At 36.4% G+C, this 23425-nt stretch overlaps 1 protein-coding gene across 1 annotated transcript; it reads left to right on the top strand.

Annotated features, from left to right (window-relative positions):
• Positions 1–65: 65 nt before the first annotated feature.
• On the top strand, positions 66–21591 carry LOC100374575 (uncharacterized). The gene is made up of 12 exons (XM_085493541.1): positions 66–234; positions 5165–5452; positions 11912–12210; positions 15421–15489; positions 15573–15809; positions 16138–16313; positions 16737–16860; positions 17163–17254; positions 17521–17749; positions 18251–18371; positions 18790–20237; positions 20339–21591. The coding sequence occupies exons 2-12, from the start codon at positions 5172–5174 to the stop codon at positions 20419–20421; spliced, it is 3159 nt and encodes a 1052-aa protein (XP_085349667.1). The 5' UTR covers positions 66–234; positions 5165–5171; the 3' UTR covers positions 20422–21591.
• The last annotated feature ends 1834 nt before the right edge of the window (positions 21592–23425 follow it).

The following is a 23425-nucleotide window of genomic DNA, read 5'->3' as shown; positions in this document are numbered from 1 at the left end:
CGATGGCGAATCCAATGGATGACCTTTGACTTTGGCAAGAAAGCGATATACCAACAAGTGACAGTAGCACAATAACATTATAGTGGCGTTTGTATTATATAAACACGGTGACTTGTGGACACACCTAGGGTGGGTCGCAACAGACATACGTGCTGGTGGAACAATTTGTACAAAAAGCACGAGTTCTTCTCGAGAATGGGACAGTGTTCTGTGATGTATACAGATTAACCGACGGTAAGTATCCAGAGGTGACTAGTCTTTTGCTGCGATCGTGAACCGGGATGTTTTAGTAAGCGTGCATATATGCTAGCCTATTATTAATGGACTTGCTCGTTGTCTTGGGCGGCTCGGGTGACGCGTTTTTAGCGAATTTAATTTTGGATATATAGATCTGGTTAATTATACAATGTAAATATTATAATGTCATGTCGCCGTGATAATAATTGACGTAATGCCATGTGTGTCTGATGAAGTGGTTGTCGTTATGATATCACAGTGGTATCAGTGGTATGTTTATTTAGGACAACAGACTACCGCAGCTGACGGTTAAACGAGTACTCATAGACTGATTGGGTCTCTACTCAACGTCGATATGTTGGTATGACGCCTATATCAATGTTGTTATGTTCTGGTTAGCCTAAAACTATAATGGTGTACAAAATTCCAGTGTTTCAGTTCCACTCGATGTGAAACAAGAGAAAGGGTGTCGAACTAATCGCCATTTTGAAAGTGAAAAGAGTGCGTAAATAGGAGCTTGCTTTTACATGGGACATGCGGCGTTGTGACGTTACGTGTAAATGAATGAGTCAAATATCTATAAAACACAAAAACATTTCAGTTTAAACATTGTGGGCGATTGTTAATTTCTTCCAGGCTCAATTGTATTGCGATTCTCGTGTTGGATTGAAAGTGGAATTCAAAAAAGGGCGTAAACGCAGTGACCACGGCCGAAAAGGTTGAAACAAGACACTCGGTCGGTGACCGTTCGCAGCCTAAGTATTGCTCCACTGCCCAAAGACAGCGATATGCTTTGTGGTGTTTACGAGCTATTTTTAACACTGATCAAGGCTGAAAGCGTTTTGCATTTACGCAATACTTTGCGATAAAATTTAATTGAAGCTAGTTATATGAGTCGTGGGACACCCTTAAAACTCCACCGCCATGGTACAGGTAATTAGCGGCACAACAGGTGGCATCTGGGTTATTTCTGCACGGAAAGGCGTATTTTCCCAGCCTAATAAGTTTTCAAATTACACTGGTTGTTATACTAGTTCGGAAACAGGGAGGCATACCTTTTGCCCCGGCATTTGAAAACAATTCAAACAGTTGTTTTCTGCATTCATGAAATACGCGAGGTTATGCAGCTATGCTGCAGGTACCTGTGATTTGGACTAGGGATCACCCAGTTGGAGTCCTGCGGAGGGCGTAAATATGTTTTAAAAAATAAATAAATATTTCTGTAATAAATTTATCGGAAAGTGCAAAAATCTCACCCCTTTAATAGACAATCAATTTCCAAGATAAGATCAACGCACTGCATTGGAGTAACAATAACTTTTAACATTGTAGTATTGTGCCTGCAACATAACTATGCAAACAGTTACCGATAATCAATGCACGCTCGGGTCATAACAATTCTGCTAGTATTTGAGTCAAAGGAAATGAAATGAATACACCTGTTTGTAACGAGCTCGCGCGTTATTTTAATGGACTGGTCATGTAGGTAATTAAATTGATATATTAGCATCTGGTGACGATATAGAAGTTATTAAAAATTAAACTCATCGAAATTGACGTCACTTATCTTATCAATCAAAATGCAGACTACACTAAGAGTTCATGTTATTAAACAGTGTGAATAATTACGCGACGCGCATGCCCCTACACATCACAACAACTATATACACAGAGCGCAGATAAATCGCCTAAATGGTGCTAACTACAGAGTGAAACTATGATGGAACAATAGGAATTACTGTTTCCTTGACACGCATCTCATTATTATACACGCCTTTATTAGAACAAGATCCTAAATAATCACTCAAATTATACAGTGGTTTTATTTTGCTATTTTATTGATACTCGAAACATTGTGAAAATTATGATGGTCATTACATTTAGTGCCAAAAGGTATGGGCCATTAATTTTGCCGAGGAGACTAAGCTGTAACAACAAATATATGTATACAGAGACGGAAATAGAAAGCCAGTTTGTAGCAAGGAAAGTATGAGATCTGTGCTTGCCATGGAAAAGAACGCGCAATGCATGTAGAATAAACGACAATACAGTCTACCAGATAATGTAATATAGTCACTCTACTATAATAAATAATGGTTCATTGCATAAACACAGTAGAAACCTCCATACATACGGGGTATCGTACTCTTAAATCGGACCCCCCCCCCGAATCGTGTAAAATGTTCTTCGAGTCATATAAGCGTCTTAGTATATTCTCTGTAAAAATATACTCCCGGAGAAAAAAATACCAAAAACACGTGAGTTAATCCGACATTGACATCAATTGTTATCAGAAGTCGCTTGTCAGGGGTCATGTACAAAGAAAGGCACATTGAATGGCCTTGTAGCGGGCATCTGTTCGATGAAAGGGCTCTTACATTGCATTCGAGTACATGTTCACTGAAATATCAAAAGCACTTGGTACTAATTACAGGTACGCCTTGGTACTGTACAATATGCGTGCGTATTTTAGGATAAAAGGAAAAGTGTCGGATCGTATCGAACACAAAATCACTAACCAGTGAATTATCAACTAATTAATAGTTATACTTCTGATCATCCCCAGACTATGGCTGTTGTTAAACTGAGCTCACGACCGGTAGGTGTCAATTTCAGAGCCTACTTTAGGTTGAAGTGGGGGTCTACCTCATGTTTAGCGGGTACACTACATACTCAACCCAATGGGATAGAAACGGATACAAACAGAAACTGACAAATACGGCGGTAAATGCTTGGATAAGGTCCGTAGTTTGTGTTCGACCGGGCCTGGTTGGCACCAGAATGGCCCTGTCATAAAGACATGGTCATGTACGGCTTGCCAAGAAAGTTGGTTATTTAAAGAAACTATAGTGACATCAAGTTCCCGGAGTTGACATTCATTTTGTAGAGATGTATAAACACAAAAACTAGTTCTACGAAAACTTGTGACTCATAAACTGTGACGTCAGCATTGCAAGCGGGTACAATTATAATAATGACAAAAGTATGTAAAATGGATGGCTTCAAGTTGTTTGCTAAGAATGAGGCGTTGTCATTGTGTACGCTGAAGGGCATATAGGTTCACGCCTTGAATACAGGATTGTTGTAAGATTACACTCCACCAAACCGGCTACACCGTGACCGGCTACACCATGACCATTTGCAGAGGTTTGAATATGGCTCCCAATTGAAATTAGTATTCACAAATACGAAGGTTAAGCTGGTTTAATATATTTTGTGACTAAACGTATTGTTGGGACCAAATGCAAATTATAAAAAAAGTACACTTGCAGCGGAATCTGTTTCATTACATTAATTTCAATCATCACCCAGTGCCGAAAAAAGGGATGATTTTCTTTGTAACTTTGAAAAAGAGAATTGACAACAGGCTAGACCATTCACTGTCACCGGGGGTTTCTTTGTCGTTGTATCAAAGAAATTCGACTACATAGTGTGCATGCTTATTCTTTCTTCTGTTTAACAGTCCCGTCAGCTTCAATGACGACAATACCACCTTTCAGTCGTAGACTACATACGGACTCATCATGTATTATGGCTCGATAGGTGTTAAAAACAGTCGGCTTTGTTCCACTGGTAGAACCAGGCTGCAACTCTGATTGATACGGTCATGAACGCCAACAGAGAATAACTGTGCTACGCTCTGGTAACCTTTGAAAGCCGATTTGTTGAGAGATTAGAATAATTGTCAATTTCTTCTAAATTGAAAACACACACTTTGAGACAATCTAATCAAAATAACATCCTGGTTGGCTTAATTTTTTTAAATTTTATATAAATATATTTTTTATTATTACTATTAATTTTATTTATTATTATTCGTTTTAATATTTGCTCTTACAATAAATTTGCCGCGCATAAACAAACCAATTCTCACAGCAAAATAAGTGTAACGTCAAAAAATAATTAAAATAAATAATAATTACATTAAAAAAAATTAAGCCAACCAGGATCTTATTTTAATCAGATTGACTTCAAGTTTGAGAATAAGTGTGTATATAATGATAACTATTGAAGGAATAACGAAAATTGAAATTTTAGTCTGACAACTTATTTGCATATAACCCCATCATGTGTCATATGATTTACTTTTAACCAATCCTAGTTCATTTTTCAAGCCTGTGCAAGTATGAGCCTCGATTTCGCCACCGAGGTGCGATATAAGTTACTGCATATTTAATTAATGTTGTTTAATAATTTATCGTAAAAACATATTGGCAGCAAACATAAATATTGTCCAATGGAATATTAAAAACTATATTGCGCATGCGCATACCTGTACGTATAGAACGCGCCCCGACTTGTATTACTGCTATGTTCACTGAAAAAAAAACCTGTGTATTTAAATTATTGTTTTTTTAATGTACAATTGCCACACAAATAGACAATTAGTAAGCCTTTTATACGTGACTGAACAAAATGTGTGTTCACAAAATTACCTGGCATATATTAAGGTTCGACAATACGTGCCGCTATATGTGTGTCAATATTAGTACTGGGGTCTACACACGACATCAGGTTATTTGACGGACTGCAAAACGTATTAACTTCATTACACATACAGTGTAATATTGACAGCACGTGGTGTATTGCTGCTGGGTTTTATGGCGGACATGGACACTGGCATACTTATTTTCTGAGACAGAAATTCATCTCAAAAGTAATTATGTATTCAGAATGTCGATTCAGAACATATATATAGCCTCTCAACTATATCATTAATTTGGTGATGAGGATTAAAAGTACGCACTTTCATTACTGGTACGTACTCACAGAGTACATGCGCATGCGTATTTAGTGTGCCGCAGAGGCTTGTTTACATGATGTTGTTACAGTGAAATAAACACATTTCATCTGCAGGTGATACATGACCTTTTGACCCTAACATGTGCGACTATGTGACTGACGTGTATCACTGTTCCCCACACAGGAAACGCATGGAACAATACAACGAGATGGCCGAAGTGGGACTCCCCATGAATGCGGAAATAAATAAAAATACCGATAACCATGTTGCTGGGAAAAGTGTTAATGCTACAATGGAAACTGTCGCAACAACTTTTGTTTCCGTCGAGCTGCCTGCACACAAGGCTGCGTACAAAGGTGATATTAAAGCGTTGCCAAGCATCTTTGAGAAAGGGACGGTGACGATGTTTGACGCCAATGGCAATACCCCCTTACATATTGCCGCACAGTCGGGAAATGAAGACTGCCTTCGGTGAGTATTATTACTTTGTACAGACACTAAAACACAACAAACGCTCATGTAATCCAATACTGCCAATATCAATATTAGAGTGACATAATTGTCAAACAACAAATGACAATTACAAGAACAAAGACTAGTAAAGGCAAGTGTAGTTATTCAGATGTCATTGCTGGGCATATATATAATATCGCCACTAACCTATCTCATTTGTTTTGAAATCTTCCCATATACATAGTAGTAGAATATACCAGTTTTATAATAATAATACTAATAATAATACTAATAATAATACTAATAATAATAATAATAATAATAATAATAATAATAATACTAATAATAATAATAATAATAATAACAAGAATAATAATAATAATAATAATAATAATAATAATAATGTTGCCGTTAATGCTCTGTACTGACTAGACATATATATTATTAAGCTAATCCGTTTTATGTCTCAGTGCCCTGTCTATTATCGGATTATTGGCGCGTGCATAGATCGTGATGACCTAGGGGTCACACATCCTGGTTATTGTCAAATAAATTAAACAAGTTGTCCTTTCGCGGTATTCATGTATAATATATATGTATATGTTGTAGATAACAACACCCTAATTCTGTCTTTTATTTTAATTTGTACGAATATTGTATACTTAATTCTAAAATCATAAATCTCGTTGTTTTATACGAATAATACAACTATCAAATTACTTGTTTTATTGCAATACCCATCCCTACATCATTGTGTTTAAGATCCGGTTTCCTCTCTATTGCCATGGTGATTTACATACTACCAACTCGTAATGTTATAGTTGTATGTATTATTTATGAATTTGACGAATTTATGCTATTTTGCTGTGTCATTAACGTCCTTGGTAAAGTGAATTTGCCGGATTACGGAAACCTGAAACATGAAAACCCCAAAGCCTCATTAGGAAATTAAAAGCAAAATAAAAACCAAATAAAAAATAAAATAAAGACATTGTGTTTTTGTTTTGCATGATATCCACAGTGGTCAACACAGATACCTGGTCACTGTATCTATTTCCATGGTGAGTCTATGGGGTGAATATTATTCTGGAGAAATTTGATTACAAAATAATGTACTTGAGATAGAAGAGACAGAGAGGCAGAGAGATTTGTTTTTGTTACTTATTTTTTATACACCCAACAACCATGAAAATCTTGGAGATTTTTCTCATCACATCTCTTAAATTATAAATGAATATGATAAATTGTCGGAAATGAAATTATGTTTGAAATCTTTGAACATTACGCACTATTGGACATTTGGCATATTAACATTCCACTTGTTAATACACATTGGGTAGACCAAGAGTGGATTGGATTATTTTGGGCCATCATAATGGAAACTGAAATACGTTTATTGAAGGACTTGTCTAAGCTAGATTTCTAAATGGATCCAAAATCAATATCATCCAGATGGTAGTTATGTTTGACGAAATGAAATCTGAGCTGCGCTTAGAATATACAAACTTGTGGGTGAATTAGTGGTTAACTCCCTGAACTATGGATGAATTATCTAAATCTCAAAGTCAAAGAGTTATTAAGCTGATAGAGTTAACAATTAAGAACAAGAATTGACGGCCATTATGTCTCATTAATGTAGACGCAAAATAGTTTGGTCAAAGGATTAGAAATGATTCTACCAGACATAGGGTGCATTCATCGAGGGAACAGACATGAATGACTGTATTACAATTGTTGAGGAAATGCTCTAATATAACGAGGAAATCAAGTTGCTGATATTCTGATAGTAGTGGACCTTCAGATATAGCATTTGGTGTGTCCGATTATTTATTCCTGCTTGAATGTATTTAGTGTTAGGCCCATATTTTTAAAATGAATCAAAGTAATAATGGTTTTACATCTGGGTATTTTCTCCTAATCGAGGAGTGAGATATCCCTTGTCCCCCTATTTTTTTCATTCTATCCCTGGAAATCTTCTTGATTAATATGTGAAGTAATCCTAATAATCGGGGAAACAATTGTCTTGAAGCGAAATATTCTGTATTTTCAGATGATTTAACATGTTTTGCGAGCAATCAAAATAGAAAACGAAGCTATGTAGCTTGGGTTGTGGAAAAATACATATTCAGACACAAAATATCCAGAGTGATGTTTATTAAACGATATTCAGACTGGAAATGTTTGTTCAAGCTGCATCATCGTATTCTGTACACCAGCTACGACCTAAGAAGAAAGGGAATTGAGATTTAGTGAAATATGTACCTCATGCATAATAGGAAATGAGACCCTTGAGCATTTGTTATTTTTTGTATATACTAAACAAATTGTGCATGTTTTGGGAGAAGTATGGGACAGCCAACAATTGATGGGACAGCCAACAATTGATGGGACAACCAACAATTGACGGGACAGCCAACAATTGACGGGACAGCCAACAATTGATGGGACAGCCAACAATTGATGGGACAGCCAACAATTGATGAAATTATATTTGGTGATATCACACTACCAAATGATATGCGATTTAAGTTTCCTTTTTCAAGAACAAACTAACAGTAGAAGTGAATAACAGTTGTATTATAGTAATCCAACATTATATAGTTACCAAGACATGAATATTCAAACATATTTACTGAGGTGTGTAGGAAAACATCAATATGTAACATTGACCCCACACTGGTTTTATAAAACGAAACTTAATACAATATAAAATTTGCATCGTGAAGATTGCAAATATATATTACATGGATTTCATAATTTGTAGTTTCAATTGTGTTTCCAAGGTTTTTATAAGTACTTTCAGGGATATTAATAATAATATGTTTATTTCCAAAGTATCATGAGTTTCACTTTCCGAGATTTCCGAGGTTTCCAGCATGACTACTCTACAAATTCCTTCCTTCTTTCATGCTTCATGATTAATGTACTATTACAGCTGTGCCCTCTACTAGATAAAGTTACCCTGACCATTCGTTCATCCAAATCTTAGTCGCAGTGAAAACGAATGGGTTTTTCAAGGCTTTCATGCTCAATTGGTTTGAATCACGCAATTGCTAGTACATTCCTCCTGGGGACAGCGGCAATAGTTTACTTTAAAGGTGCGTTCGATATGAACTCTTCGTGCTCTAGGATCTTGTGACAGTTGAGCTATTGTCCGGTGTCCTGTCTAGAGTGCAAAGGTTATATAGAGGAATGTGAACATGCGTATATCATAGACTTTACATATATTATAATACAGTTTTATCATTCACAAGGGAATAATCGATTTTGTTTTGAGATTTATGTGATTTTTACGTGATCTATGAATATCAGTGAATAAACACATTTGACCGATGAGTGAGCAATAAAGTAGAACAAGCCGGTAGGCTGGTTGGCGATCCGCTCCGCTCAAAAACAAGCAACATGTTTTTTGGCTGTTTCCATGGTGACATAAACGTGAAGCTGACGTCGGTTTATAACTAATACGAAGTTCGCAAACACCATTCAGTCTTTAGAAGTCACTTAGTTTAGTACTAGGACCACAGTTACTCTCTCCTAGTAGAGTGACTGTGCTAGGACGTATTCTGCTGTTACATTTATTATTTCCAACCGTTTTGCGATAGCATTTTTTAGAATGAAGCGTTTCCCGTAAATGCTGGAAAGCGAAATAATGAAATAACGAAATGGTAAATATTTACCTAAATTGCAGTGTGTTGACCTTCATAACAATATACTTCATAATGCAAAACACTAGTCACAGTGAGTAATTTAAATATACGACTCCTAATCGAAAAATATGACTACAGTCCAGAATTTCAGACGGATATTAAGCAACCTAAGAGCATATCAGAAGCATTTACTCTAAAATATAAAAAAAAGAACTGCAGTCAAAAGTCAAGAATGCCAGCAAATAAAGGACTCTGTCCCACAATCCTTTGTGCGCGTTATTACGGACACGCGCAAAAAACTGTACCACGCTTGTCAAATCTGGGTCAAATATACAGTACTCTACTATCTTGCCACAGATTGTTTAGTAGTGGAGTGTTCGGTGACCATTGAATTAGCCCGTGATTCATATTTTATGTGTATTAATTTATTCATCAATTTTCGTGACTGACAGTACTGCCCAAATTTTAGTCAAAAAACGCAACTGGTGAAACGGAAGAGCATCGCATCGCCAGGCGATGGACGCAGGGCTCTTTGGCAACGACCGCATAGAGGTCAAAATACGCGTTCTATTTTTTCTATTTTAAAATTTGGCTCTTCCCTTTCGCCCCCTCCGGAATGTTCTACTTTTGCAGCCTAATAGCAGGTTTTTCGAAAAACGTCTAAAAAACACAAGAATTAGTAGAAATGTTCCTGTTTTGGGCGGATTATTGATAGAGAATAATGTCTTTATTACAAAAATGCTGAAAAACCGTGAGTTGTTGCCTTAGTTATTTTTTTATTGGCGAAAAACTGCGAACTCGGCAAATTTGGTTGCACAACTTCCCTTTATCATATACACCCAGCAACACCGATGCCAGCTGACTGTGTACAAAACTGGTAGGAGGTAATACATTTGGGGCGAAGGTATTCAAAAATCAGTTTTTGGATGTTGCAATGGCAGTGGTGGGCCAGGATTTTTTTCCAATTAGTGACGGCACGACCTACCTGTGAAGTATGAACAAAACGAGCCGAGCCGTTGCTGGTGAAAAGTTACCCCAACTTTGGGGTCAAATTTCTCGGTAATGAAAACAGATATCAAAAATTCAAATGGTAACTTTGTGCCCACACTCAAGCTGAGTAGAATGAGCTATGTCTGAAGTGTTTTATCCCAAATTTGTAGGAGGAGATACATTTGGCGCGAAGCTATCCAAAAATCAGTTTTTTGGCTGTTGCTATGGCAACGGTGGTCCCAAAAAAATTTTCAGATTTTTCCTTATAACTAGGGTTAAGGTGTGACCTACCTGCCAAGTTTGAACAAAATCGGCCAAGCCAAAAAAGTCACAGAAGAAATAATACGTGAACACTGGAACACTGGAAATGTACACACACAGACACACACACACACAAAACGACAAAAGTGATTATAAGGGCAATCCTAGCGGAGCGGATCGCCAATATTCATGTCCTAATGTCATACGTCTAGCTTCTGGCCAGGCAGAACTACTGTAAAACACTGAGACATAGCTACATGCCATTTTAGCGAATTCGTGTCAATCATGGCAGATGAAGGTGAATTACATGACAGAATCTTATTTAATGGCAATAATCTCATTAATTTCTTTTAAATTAAAAACAACTTGCATTAGCGTAACAGATTAGCTAAATTGGCTAAAATAACATGCTAGCTTCACGGGGATGTTTTACAGTATTATTCCCATGTAACACAATATATACCATAGTGCCCATTATAGACTGGTAGAAAGTACAACATGGACATATTATTGATCTATTTTAAACTATCGTCCTCGTCGCAATGATCTCACTTCACATGCTATGATTGTAAAGTGAGGTGTAAGTATAGTAGTTATTCTTTATACTAGTACCTTAGTCTATGTTTATTTCTTTCGGTCGTTGTGGCAAATAAAACCACGTGATACGAACTCTCATGGGATCAATATTCATACGGTGGCAATAAAGACGATGTTCGAGTGGCTGATAAAAAATGTTGTTTCGTCAAACTACCAGTGATCATATTTCAGAGTTCGAGGTTATTTGTTTACGATAATTAATGGTTTCTTTTAAATCACCAGAAGCTCTATACTTTTTATCATATAAAACAATAAAGTTTCCACGGCTGTGTCAGTCGAAATTGTTGTATTGAGAGGGCTTAGTAACTCCGGGCATTTGTGTACTTTAACACAAATTTAATGTACATCATCACTATTCAAATAACAGAGATGTGTTTTTAATTTATTAGAACGAGGACAGTCGTGGTTCATTAGCCATTGACCCTTGAGAACTATTCAAATATTCTTGAATGAGCAATTTTCGTAACTATTTCTACAGTGCATTCTCACGTTACTACCCCTGGTATATTATACAATGCCACGGTATCTGGTTGAATCCCACAACCACAATAGGCGATATGTCCAAAAACCAAAACTTATATCTCAAAAGCAAATATACGTGGTAGATTTACCGAAAATGAGAATTTGTTGCTACTCTAAAAATTATATTTTAGTATAAGGTAATAAAAATACGATTAAATACAAACAATGCTAGTAGCTACCAATGCTATTACCCGGTCATTGACCCGAGTATAACTTGAAATGCTCAAATTTGTACAATTAATTGTGAGCAATAGATTTATCATTTGCATTTTCAGTGATTTCCTCTGTGAATAATTTGTTACTATTTTTCCTCAGCTGACTATTAGTTTACTATGTAAATATGCCAGTTTTGACTATTTCAGGCTCGTATTACGAAAAATTGACCGATAACCCATTTTTTCATTATCGGTCAAAATTTCCCTAAACATCACTAATTTACATAAATTGTGTTTTATTCCAGATGGTTGTTGGATCATACGTATATACCAATACGAGCCAAAAACAAACAAGAAGACACGCCTGCACATCTCGCGGCTTGTCATGGGAATCTCGCGTGTTTATCGATGCTCTTCACGCAAGACACGAATGCGCTGGACGCCGCCTGTGATCGCAACGCTGATCGCATGACGTCACTTCATTTAGCGGCTCTACATGGCCAAGTTGCCGTGGCAACGTGGCTATTGACGGAATTTAAAGGAACTATCGCAGGAATGAAAACTGTAAGTGGACTTACCGTTCTGCACATAGCAGCGGAAAGAGGTATGCATATGTTTCTTTTTTAATAATTTACCACACATAAATCACCATTCTCCCGTAAAATATGATATGAAGGAATTTGTCTGTTTTACTTATATATACACAGTGTACAATAGCACATCATTTTAGAATTTAAATGTTGCTAACTGTGAATATAATAAAGTAAATGCAATGTGTTTGACATATTTTATAGTTCTTACAAGTCACTTCGCGATGAGCGTCTTTTGCGGTCAGTAATATTTACGAAAATTTTTGTACATTATTGGCGATCCGCTCCGCTAGGATTGCCCTTAAAATCAATTTTGTGTGTCTGTATGTGTGATTTCCAGTGTTTTCACGTATTAATTCTTCTGTGATTTTTTTGGCTGGCCTATTTCCCTCAAACTTGGCAGGCAGGTCACACCATCACACTAGTTATTAGGTAAAATCTGAAAAAAAAATTGGCCCACCGTTGCCATAGTAACAGCCAAAAACTGTGGGTTTTTTTGGACAACTTAGTGCCAAATGTATCTCCTCCTACAAATTTAGGATAAAACTCCTCAGACATAGCTCATTCTACTCAACTTGAGTGTGGGCACAAAGTTGAATTTTTGATATCTTTTTTCATTGCTGAGAAATTTTACTTTCTGTGATTTTTTGGTTGGGCCGATTTGGTTCAAACTTGGCAAGTCACACCTTCACTCTAGTTAGGTTGTAAAATCTAAAAATTCTGGCCCACCGTTTCCATGGCAACAGCCAAAAAAAATATTTTTTTTATACCTTCTCGCCCTACAATTCTAGGATTAAGTAGCTCATTCTACTCAGCTTGAGTGTGCATAAATTTACTGGTTGTTTTATGTTTATTTTCATTACCGAGAAACTTGACCTCAAAGTTGGGGTAACTTTTCACTAGCGGCTTTTAACCATGCCATGGCAACAGCCAGAAACTGATTTTTGAATACTTTCGCCCCAAATGTATTACCTACTAGCAGTCTTGTAATAGCAGTGTATATGATCGTGTTTGTTTTTATTTTGGCTACGTTGCACACTGGTAAGAGATCACCGGCGCCAACATTGTTACACTGTATCAACGTAATCCCAACGCAACTTTGAACTATGAATGAACTGTATTAAATGCTGCCTTCAATCTAGAAAATACTATCGCAAAACGGTTGGAAATAATAAATTTAACAGCAGAATACGTCCTAGCAATACAATAAAGTGGCTTATAAAGACTGAACGTTTTTTTGCGAACTTCGTATACGGGGCCCGGTTTTAGTTGTAAACCGACGTTAGCTTCACGTTCATGTCCTACCATGGTAACAGCCGAAAACATGATGTTGCTTGTTTTTTAGCAAAGTGGATAGCCAACCAGCCTACCGGCTTGTTTTATAAACTGGCTTGGCAATTCCCACCACCAATTAGACCATGTCACAGCATTTCGGCTACTTTTCCAACAAATCCAAAATCACTCGATAATTTTGTGTACTTTACATTTGTACTACTATATGATTACATTTTAAGTTACGATAATTTTAATGCATACATGTACACTCACAAAAATACCCCCAAAATAAGAGAAAATATGATATAGCCTTGACAAAAAGGCATTATTTTTCCTTGTCTAAATACTGCATTTTTTTATATCTGTGTAACTTCATGTGGATATCCTGATGAAATTTAAAGTTCAGTTCACAACTAACGGTTTTGCAATATTAGAGGCTGTGAACTTGTCCATGGAGGCTGCAAATTATTAAATATTGTATTCACTGACATTTATTTTGTATTTACATTTGTTATGAGTTTCCACAGTATCTTTTTCTTAATACTGTGACTGTGAACAGTAACTTGAAAGTACTTGTATACTTTGTTATCCAGCATCATAAATATCAGATTGTTCGGAAGAATGAGATTGTAAATTTCTTTCATTAATTTTGTAAGATGACGCTTTCTCCGGGGCCTCAGAGTCCCATGTTGACAATGTCCCGGTCCCTTTACTCAGGGTAAGGTAACTCACTTGTTGTCAGTGTCTGAGTGGTATATACAAAATACGACCAAGTAAACGTCAGAATATTAAAAAAACAAACAGAAACCTAAAAATCAGATGCCCATGCCAAGAGAGCCGCAAAACCAAAACAATCTGTCGGCCGTCGCCGTCCACAGCAGAAGAATCGCATGTGTAGACATATTGCATAGAAATGAACACTTAATCCATCTATCCCGGCCAGCAATCGAATCTTTAATCTTCATGAGTGATGTAACTGGCATTTCCATCTATTTGCTTCTATTCCCACTATCCTAAAACGCTCAAGTGAATGTTGTCAAATTCGCGAGTGTGCGTATTTTCGCACAGTGGCGTAAACATTGCTACAATCAAAGACGCGCTGAACAGAAAGTCCATTCTGGGCTGGTACCATTGTCAAATTCTGGGGAGTGGAGGAATATTTATGTGGGAGACGTTACAATAAGGAACTATTAAAATCGTTCGATTTACATATCAAAATCCTTTATTGGAACAGAGCATGTCCTATATTCAACAAAAAACAAAGTTGTTATGTTTCTAGACACACAACAGACTCGAAACAATAGAAACCGTCCGATCCGAGCGACTTGCGTTCTTGAAAATCGAGTCTTATCGCCCTTGCGTTTCCGAGCAAAAAAACGATGAGGCCAAAAACGACCGATTTTCGCCCAATCTTCTATGAATTTTTCATAATTTAGCTAATTCAGTCCAGCGGTTAGATAAGGGTATTTATTAGAGACGCCCGGAGAACCAAAATTTTGGACGTGAATCACTCCGGTGACTAAAAATCGGCGAAAATGGCCAAGGGGGTGAGGGACTGCATTTCAAAAAAATATTTTATATATAGGGTATATAATCATTATACATTTATTTTGTTCGAACATTACTATCTGATAATGTGGAAAAGACTTATTGCAGGTCTATCTATTCAACTTATTTCATTGAATTATCTTAATATTAAGTTTAGCTAACCGTTCATAGAACCTGATTCGATGACGTGGTAGCACTCAAATGGTACATACATATTTCGTGGTCGATGATCAGAACGCTCAATACGCCATGTGGTTTCAGAGATACTGTGTTATATAATGGTGGAAACATTGAAACAAACCATTACGGTTTATTAATTGCGTACTATATACCTCCGCATATAAACCCCAAACCATCACCACCACACATATACATACAACTGTCATGTTTGTCATTTACAGGACATTTAGAACTGGTCAAAATGGTGACGAAAATGATGCCCAAACTCGTGACCTCTAGGGATAACAAAGGTGAGAATATCACACGATAAAATAAAATAGACAAATATTGAAAATAACCATCAACTTTATTCTAAGACTTTTATGTATTGCAGGTCAAACACCTTTACACTATGCAGCACGGAGTGGCCGACTGCCATGCATTAAATTTATGGCCGATCACGGCGTTTTGAATCCGCGAAGTCTGCGCAGTCTTGCACGTGCCACACCCTTACATGCGGCATGTGTTGGGGGTAACTTGGAAACAGTTAAATGGATTGTGGGTAAAATGGGATTGCAGATGATGAAAGATAAAATGGACGGTGGGATAACCCCTCTACATATTGTAGCAGGTGAGAATTAAGTCAAATGTTATATTGTAAACAAAAACATAGTTATACTAATTAATAAACCGGAACCTCGAACCTCGAGTCGGAATACATCGTCATCACTCTACATGATTTTCCGTAAACTATTCAACCACGACACACACACCCAATCATTCTCGATGCATAATTTGCAGCATATTAGACGTGCTTTTTTAACTTTAGTTAGCAATTGTTTTCAATTTTCTACGAAAAAGCGGGGCAAAAACATAATTGTTGGTTAGTACCCAAATGTTGTGATTCCAACCCATTTGAAATAATTGTGATTACAAACATGACATCTTTTGTATTTTAGGTCGAGGTCACGCAAACTGCTTGAAATGGATGCTGCATCAACAGCCATCTCCTGAGTTCCACGACGTCCCCGATTCAAATGGAAGGACGCCATCATATTATGCGGCAGAGATGGGAAAGGCACAGACTCTCTCTTTGCTCATCGTTGGTGGCGTAGACATGCATGCCACTGACAAGGTTAGGGACTCACTGGCGTAATAAGACCACTAAACAATCTTTTAATGCTCTGAGACCTAATTCATTGTCTCATTGAAAGACATGTAATTTGCATAAATACAGAATTTAACACGTACCAAATGAAGTTGATTAGAAGTTGCCAATAACGCAATAATGTTAGGGCGCATAACATTTCACCGAAATACATTGAACAGTATTTCAAGTTTAAATCACGTTTCGACACAGCTTCTCTACAAACAAAATGTTGTCTGTGTTATCCCTTCAAACGTGGAAACACGCACTTTTATTTACAGGTGTAAAATTTTTACGTAACTTACAAAATGTAGGGTATTTTTGTGAACTAAACAATCCAAATTATAGCATTTTTCATTTTTTTTATGTTTTTCTAATTTTATTTTATATCTTCACTATTACGTCACTTAGTTGGGTAACACGCCGTACACTATAGCAGTGCAGGGAAGCGATCAAGAATGTTCCAATTTAGCTCTGTCACTAACTGGAGGAAAGTTCATTGACCCCAAATTCGTGAAAATAGCGACTGAAAAAAGTAAGTTATTAGAAAGACGATAATATAGAAAGCATACTGGGAACGATTTTAACCAAATATTTACGGTCGACATTTTTGCGTAAACAACCTTTATAAATAGAGTCAAGTTTGAGACGGATGTTTCTGATATGCCCTTTCAGAAAACTCGTTACATAGAACACAGTAGTAATGATTTCAACGGTATGCCAGATAGGAAGGAGTGAGGAGTTCACCATATCTGTATTACAATGGAAACAAACATACATACCTGATCTTTTTAAATTTAAAAATACTTACTGAAATGTGTTGCATGATGTTTTCAGATCGTGACAGGTCGATCGTCAGTCCTGTTATTATGATGAAAGCGATGGACGACGAAACCATTAAGAGATTCAAATCACTGGATGGTATCAGGGTAAGAATTGATGAGTGGAAATATTTGCATTATAAGGTGTTCAGGTTCATGACTATGGTATCATTACGTCATTTGTGAACAAACAAGACCGTTATAGACCCTAAAGAAAACCATGTTTGCCACCATATGTTTGGCATAATCTTGGGACATGTTATAAATACGGCAAAAACCACTTGTTATAAAATAATGTCACGTGCACAATTCAGCGTGGTAAGGTAACAATCTAACAAAAATCTAACGATGTAATGCTATTTCCCGAAACACAGGATTCCAGGCGGAAAAGGAAAAAAGGTTTCTTCAAATCCAGGACGTGGGGTCGAGAACAAAAGAAAAACGAGAAAACAGAGGGTAAAAAGAAGAGTGCCAGTATGGGACAATCAATTGGAAAACATAAAAACACAGCACCGAAAGTTGGAAAAAAGAGCACAGGAACGAGTACGACACAAACGGACTCATCATTACGGCCACTAGCACAGCTATTCCAACCAACGAATAGTAAGTTTTCTTCTTTGTGTTTCTACATCGACAGTGGGCGTCACGATTGTGCCAAATACGATAGGAATTTAGTTTTTCCTTCGTTATTTGTGTACATAACTTTTGTTATTCCGTTTTAATAATTCATTAAATAAAATTTCATCGAACTGTACCCACAAATGTTTTTTTTCTAAAAGTAAACGTAAAGGTAACCTGTATAGTACTTAGTATATAGTATCGATAATAAACAATTACAATAGTCATGTATTGTCATGGAAACATTCAAATAACTTTGAATGTGGATTCTCTTGCGGAAATAGTTTTGCAGATGTTTGTAGATTTTCGGAAACTGGAAATGTCGGTAGTTTTGTAAAGGGTCGATATTTGTGACTAGGTAATGTTTAATTAATTCATGTCATTGAATGCTCATAGAAACATCAAGAATAGACTGTGAGTCACATGTATGTAATGTGTCTTCGTTGGTTGCTATAGTAACAGGCCATATGATGTATGTTTTCATAGGAGTAATAGCATTGCCGGGCACGCGAGAAGACCATCAAATTGTCATGAGACAGCAACTAGCGAGTGCCAGTGAGTTCATAAATATGGAGAACTTCCCAACTCCAAAATATCAACACAAAAGGTATGTCAGTTTCAAACACGTGAAATGTGTTGCATGGAACATCCGGGTGATATCCATTTAGTTGCATGCATTCATCAGGTGTTCTTCATGTGTTTATAAATAGTTTACTCAATGGTTCATAATTACGTTAACTATATGAATTCTTTAACTATATATCACGTGCTGCCCAGGTAATGTACATTAACATACAGTATTATTAAAAGCGCCATGTATTCAATAACTGATAATTGTCGTTGTGGGCCACCGTACATTGGGGATTGATGTGAAATTTTCTGGGTACGGGGTTTTGTAAGACAATACGGCTTCCTTGATAATGCTTATGCAAAATAAATAGCTCTATAGTTTTTGTATTGTATTTTTTATATATACGTCATTTGTACAATCTTTAAATTGCTGCAAACTTCTTGTTTCTTTTCAGCGAACTAACGACAAAAACCCCCACAGAGCAAACGGATGAGAGCACTGAATGGGTACGTTCCCAGATCAAGGACAATTGGATGTTGAAAGAAGACCAAACTCGTAAAGAATTCGATGTTAAAACTACGAAAGGTGATGTAGCAATTACGGATACAGATGCATCGACACTCGGAGACAGTTTTAAATGGGTTGACGATCACGTATTTGTTGAGAGTCTGTCAACACCGTCTGAATCTGGAACTTTACAGACGACAGTTGAGTTACGAGAGCAGATCGAACCAAAAACAACAACAAGTAGTAATCACAACACGGAAATGCCTCCTCCTGTTGTGACTGACAACAAACAAATTAATCCCGATTTCAGCCCGCCCTCGTCACCGGACGAGAAAGAGGATCGGAAAACAATCTCAATAGAAGTGATGGTCCATCGTAATAACCACGAATATGCAAAAGATCAAGTGATGATATCCAATACTTCTTTTCTCATGCAGTCTCCAAATGGATATATATCTCCACCACCACCGCCGCCGCCGCCACCACCTCCCCCTCCCCCTGCACCGAGTCATAGTGCTGTCCCCGAACCCTTCAACGTGTATCAAACTAACACAAGAGAGGAAGAAACAGGAGAAAATATTGAAAAAACAAAAAAGAGGGTTGCATTTAAAGACAATATTGTGGAAGTAACGGAAGTGACGGAGGTGAAAGAAGTAATACGAGTGGAAAGAAAGAAATCTGCATCGGAAAGTTCGACCGAATCGATAGATTCTGATAAAATAAAGTCTCGAGGCGGAGTTCATGAAAAGATCCTTTATCTCATGTCACGATTTGAGCCGGAGTCTCATATTGGCGGAACAAACCCTATTCATCGGAATCGGAGCACTTTGAGATCAACTAGGATGACCTCATCGGATCACATAGATGCTTCTGACGTCAGCCAAACGTGGTTGAGTGCATCAGGGAGCGAAATTGCTGCGTCGGATAGAAATATGAATAGTAACGGTACGTGGAATGATGGGGAAGATCCCAATGTGATGAGTGACGGGGAGGACGATTCTAAGAAAAGAACCAAAAAGAGTGTACGGTTTATTACACCAAGTCTAGAAAAACTGAATAAACTTGATGGTAGTAAAGCTCCTAAAATTCCCATCATGCTTGACATTGGGGAAAGTACTGATAATGGTAACTATGGTAACGAAGCTTCTCAAAACCAGGCATCAACTGCAAATGGGTACTTAGGAAACCCTCCTGCGCCCCCTCTTCCAAATTTTCTCAGTTTCGAAGCAGTTGAAGCGATGCAGACAGATTCTGGAATCAATTCTCCTCATGCGTCGCCATCTAGGGCAACGACAGTTGCTAGGCAACAGGGAACAGTTGACACTGGGGCGCAATTTAATGATGGCAAGGATATGACAGAACGGATGGAAGGGTTTCATATAAGCTATAGTGAAGGTAAGGTTCAGTGAAACCATAAACAAACAATGTCATTGTCTAAATACGATTGTGATTTACATCTGTCTAACATATTTGTGTTTTTTCTTTTCTATTTTTAGAACACTATAAAGCGATGCAGGAAGCGTTGAAGAAGCGATTAAGCCAGCCAATTGAAACATATCCGGAGTTAAAAATGGAGTGATTATGGAATTTTAAAATCAATTTTAACTATGCAAAAATAATATTCATTGTAACATGTAAATATTTTTTTGGCATTCTTACTTGAGCTACGTGCACAGCGCCGCTGACGGTCAGTTAGGAGACGTGCTTGAGCTTTGTACAGGCAACACAGGTGCTAACAACACAAAATATCAACCATTTATTATATTACCATTAATCAGTCACACGAAACGAGGTCTTTTCAACGGAAACTTGAAAATGGCAATTTCCGAATTTACAAATTGAATCACATAAAACACATCGGACTCCTCCAAACAATAACATGAATTAACATTATGTGAACTCTTCCTAGATTTAGTATTACAACAAATTGAAATTACGAAATAATATACATTTTATATCAGGTCAATTTACATATTTGTAAAATTTAATATCATATTCGAGTGCCTTGTATATAAATCAGGCAGGTCATGGGATTTATTTTATACAGCATTACCCATATATATATTTCATATATTTCAAAAATACATAATTTTATGAATATGTCATTTATAAATACTACACATAGATTGTGATCATTTGAATTCGCTATTGTTCAATTTCAGTCATTTATTATAATGAGACAGTCACGTGATCTAATATGCAGAACAAATTGGCTATTTAACAATGTGCTATCCCGGTTTTCAACCAACCAGGTGATTATTGTCTATAGTAGGCAGATTTTAGGATATACAATGTTCACATTGGTTCATGGTATTATTGAATTAAAATATAAAACATTTCATTTTTTTAATTATTGCATGTTGCCATATTCTCAAATGAAATTTAGAGGGCGAGCTATTTTACAAGATTGTCTCAAAAGATGCACGCAAAGTTGTCATTCTGTCTGACTCGTGGAAAGGTCACGTGGCGATTCTCGCCATCACTATATATCTGACGTCATCATTGTCTGATGTAACAAGTGTCACGGAATATCACAGCGATGACATCTACTTTATTATAATCAAATCGATCACAGTGTTTTCCTTATATTATTGTCTGATGTAACACGTGTCACGGAATACCACTGCGATGACATCTACTTTATTATAATCAAATCGATCACAGTGTTGTCCTTATATTATTGTTATATATATTTGTTTAAAATTCTATATAATTGTCATATAAAAAACAAGTTTATTATTTTCTGTTATTTTTTGCTCACTAATATTCAATCCAGCACGTACACAAAACCAACTTGATATTCCACCACGATGATGCGCAATCGTCATGACCCTTAAAGTTTACTCATCCTGGTACTTTCTTGAGAGACGGCGAACATTTCTCGATCATGTTACGTGCAGGCAGTAGTCACTGAAGTTCAAAAACATGGAAATTATCGCTGATAAATGGCAAAAATATCCCAGATAGTACACGCTAACATGAGTAGCACATGTTACATTTGCTGGGATCATGGCACATGTTTACAGTACACTTTAAATGTGCGCTAATTTATCAAAAGGTGAACCACTTTCCCTATTGTGTGTTTTATTTGAATATTACGACTACAGACACACATAGCCGTACATCATTTGAACATTGACTTTAAAGTGGGGGCAGTTGATACATAGCTGGGCAGGGAGCTGCCCCTGAGTGCTCAAAAGTGTGACCATCATGATTTTTATACCTGGATAGTGGCAAAATCTATATCCATATATATACCAAAGTACCATTTCTGTCATCACTGTTTATTCCAAATAAAACAGTTACCGTATTTGCTGTATTAGAAGAGCATCTCCAATAGAAGCACATGTAAGCCAACAGTTGCATTGTATATTGATTTAATAAAATATGTATTTTGACTATATACATAAGTATACCAAATCGGAAAAAATTTACCGATCTTGAGCAGAAATAAGACCGATACTTATACTTAAAATCCAAATAACGAGACCCATTTCAGGGGCACGTCCCCATTAGGCATGTTCTATGTACCCCCCCCCCCTCCGGGGGTCGCAAGTATACAAGTATTTTTCTCGTGAAGGACAGTGCAGTTAGCAGCCGCCGCAAGAGGGCGTGAGTACGACTTTCCATCCACTTGTAACAATCAACGTGTGATGACGTAAACAAATATTTATGCACATTGAATTGTAATCATACAATTGATACGTCAATGTATTATTACTTTTCATCATTATGAATTGTAATCATACAACTGATACGTCAATGTATTATTACTTTTCATCATTATGAATTGTAATCATACAACTGATACGTCGATGTATTATTACTTTTCATCATTATGAATTGTAATCATACAACTGATACGTCGATGTATTATTACTTTTCATCATTATGAATTGTAATCATATAACTGATACGTCGATGTATTATTACTTTTCATCATTATGAATTGTAATCATATAACTGATACGTCAATGTATTATTACTTTTCATCATTATGAATTGTAGTCATATAACTGATACGTCAATGTATTATTACTTTTCATCATTATGAATTGTAATCATATAACTGATATGTCAATGTATTATTACTTTTCATCATTATGAATTGTAAACGTACAACTGATACGTCAATGTATAATTACTTTTCATCATTATGAATTGTAATCGTACAACTGATACGTCAATGTATTATTACTTTTCATCATTATGAATTGTAATCGTACAACTGATACGTCAATGTATTATTACTTTTCATCATTATGAATTGTAATCGTACAACTGATACGTCAATGTATTATTACTTTTCATCATTATGAATTGTAATCATACAACTGATACGTCAATGTATTATTACTTTTCATCATTATGAATTGTAATCATACAACTGATACGCCAATGTATTATTACTTTTCATCATTATGAATTGTAATCATACAACTGATACGTCGATGTATTATTACTTTTCATCATTATGAATTGTAATCATACAACTGATACGTCGATGTATTATTACTTTTCATCATTATGAATTGTAATCATATAACTGATACGTCAATGTATTATTACTTTTCATCATTATG

This window comes from Saccoglossus kowalevskii, chromosome 19 (assembly GCF_978046115.1).
Source record: "Saccoglossus kowalevskii chromosome 19, keSacKowa6.1, whole genome shotgun sequence".
Taxonomy (NCBI): domain Eukaryota; kingdom Metazoa; phylum Hemichordata; class Enteropneusta; family Harrimaniidae; genus Saccoglossus; species Saccoglossus kowalevskii.
The sequence above is the reverse complement of the archived record's forward strand: the minus strand, read 5'-3'. Positions and strand labels throughout refer to the sequence as shown.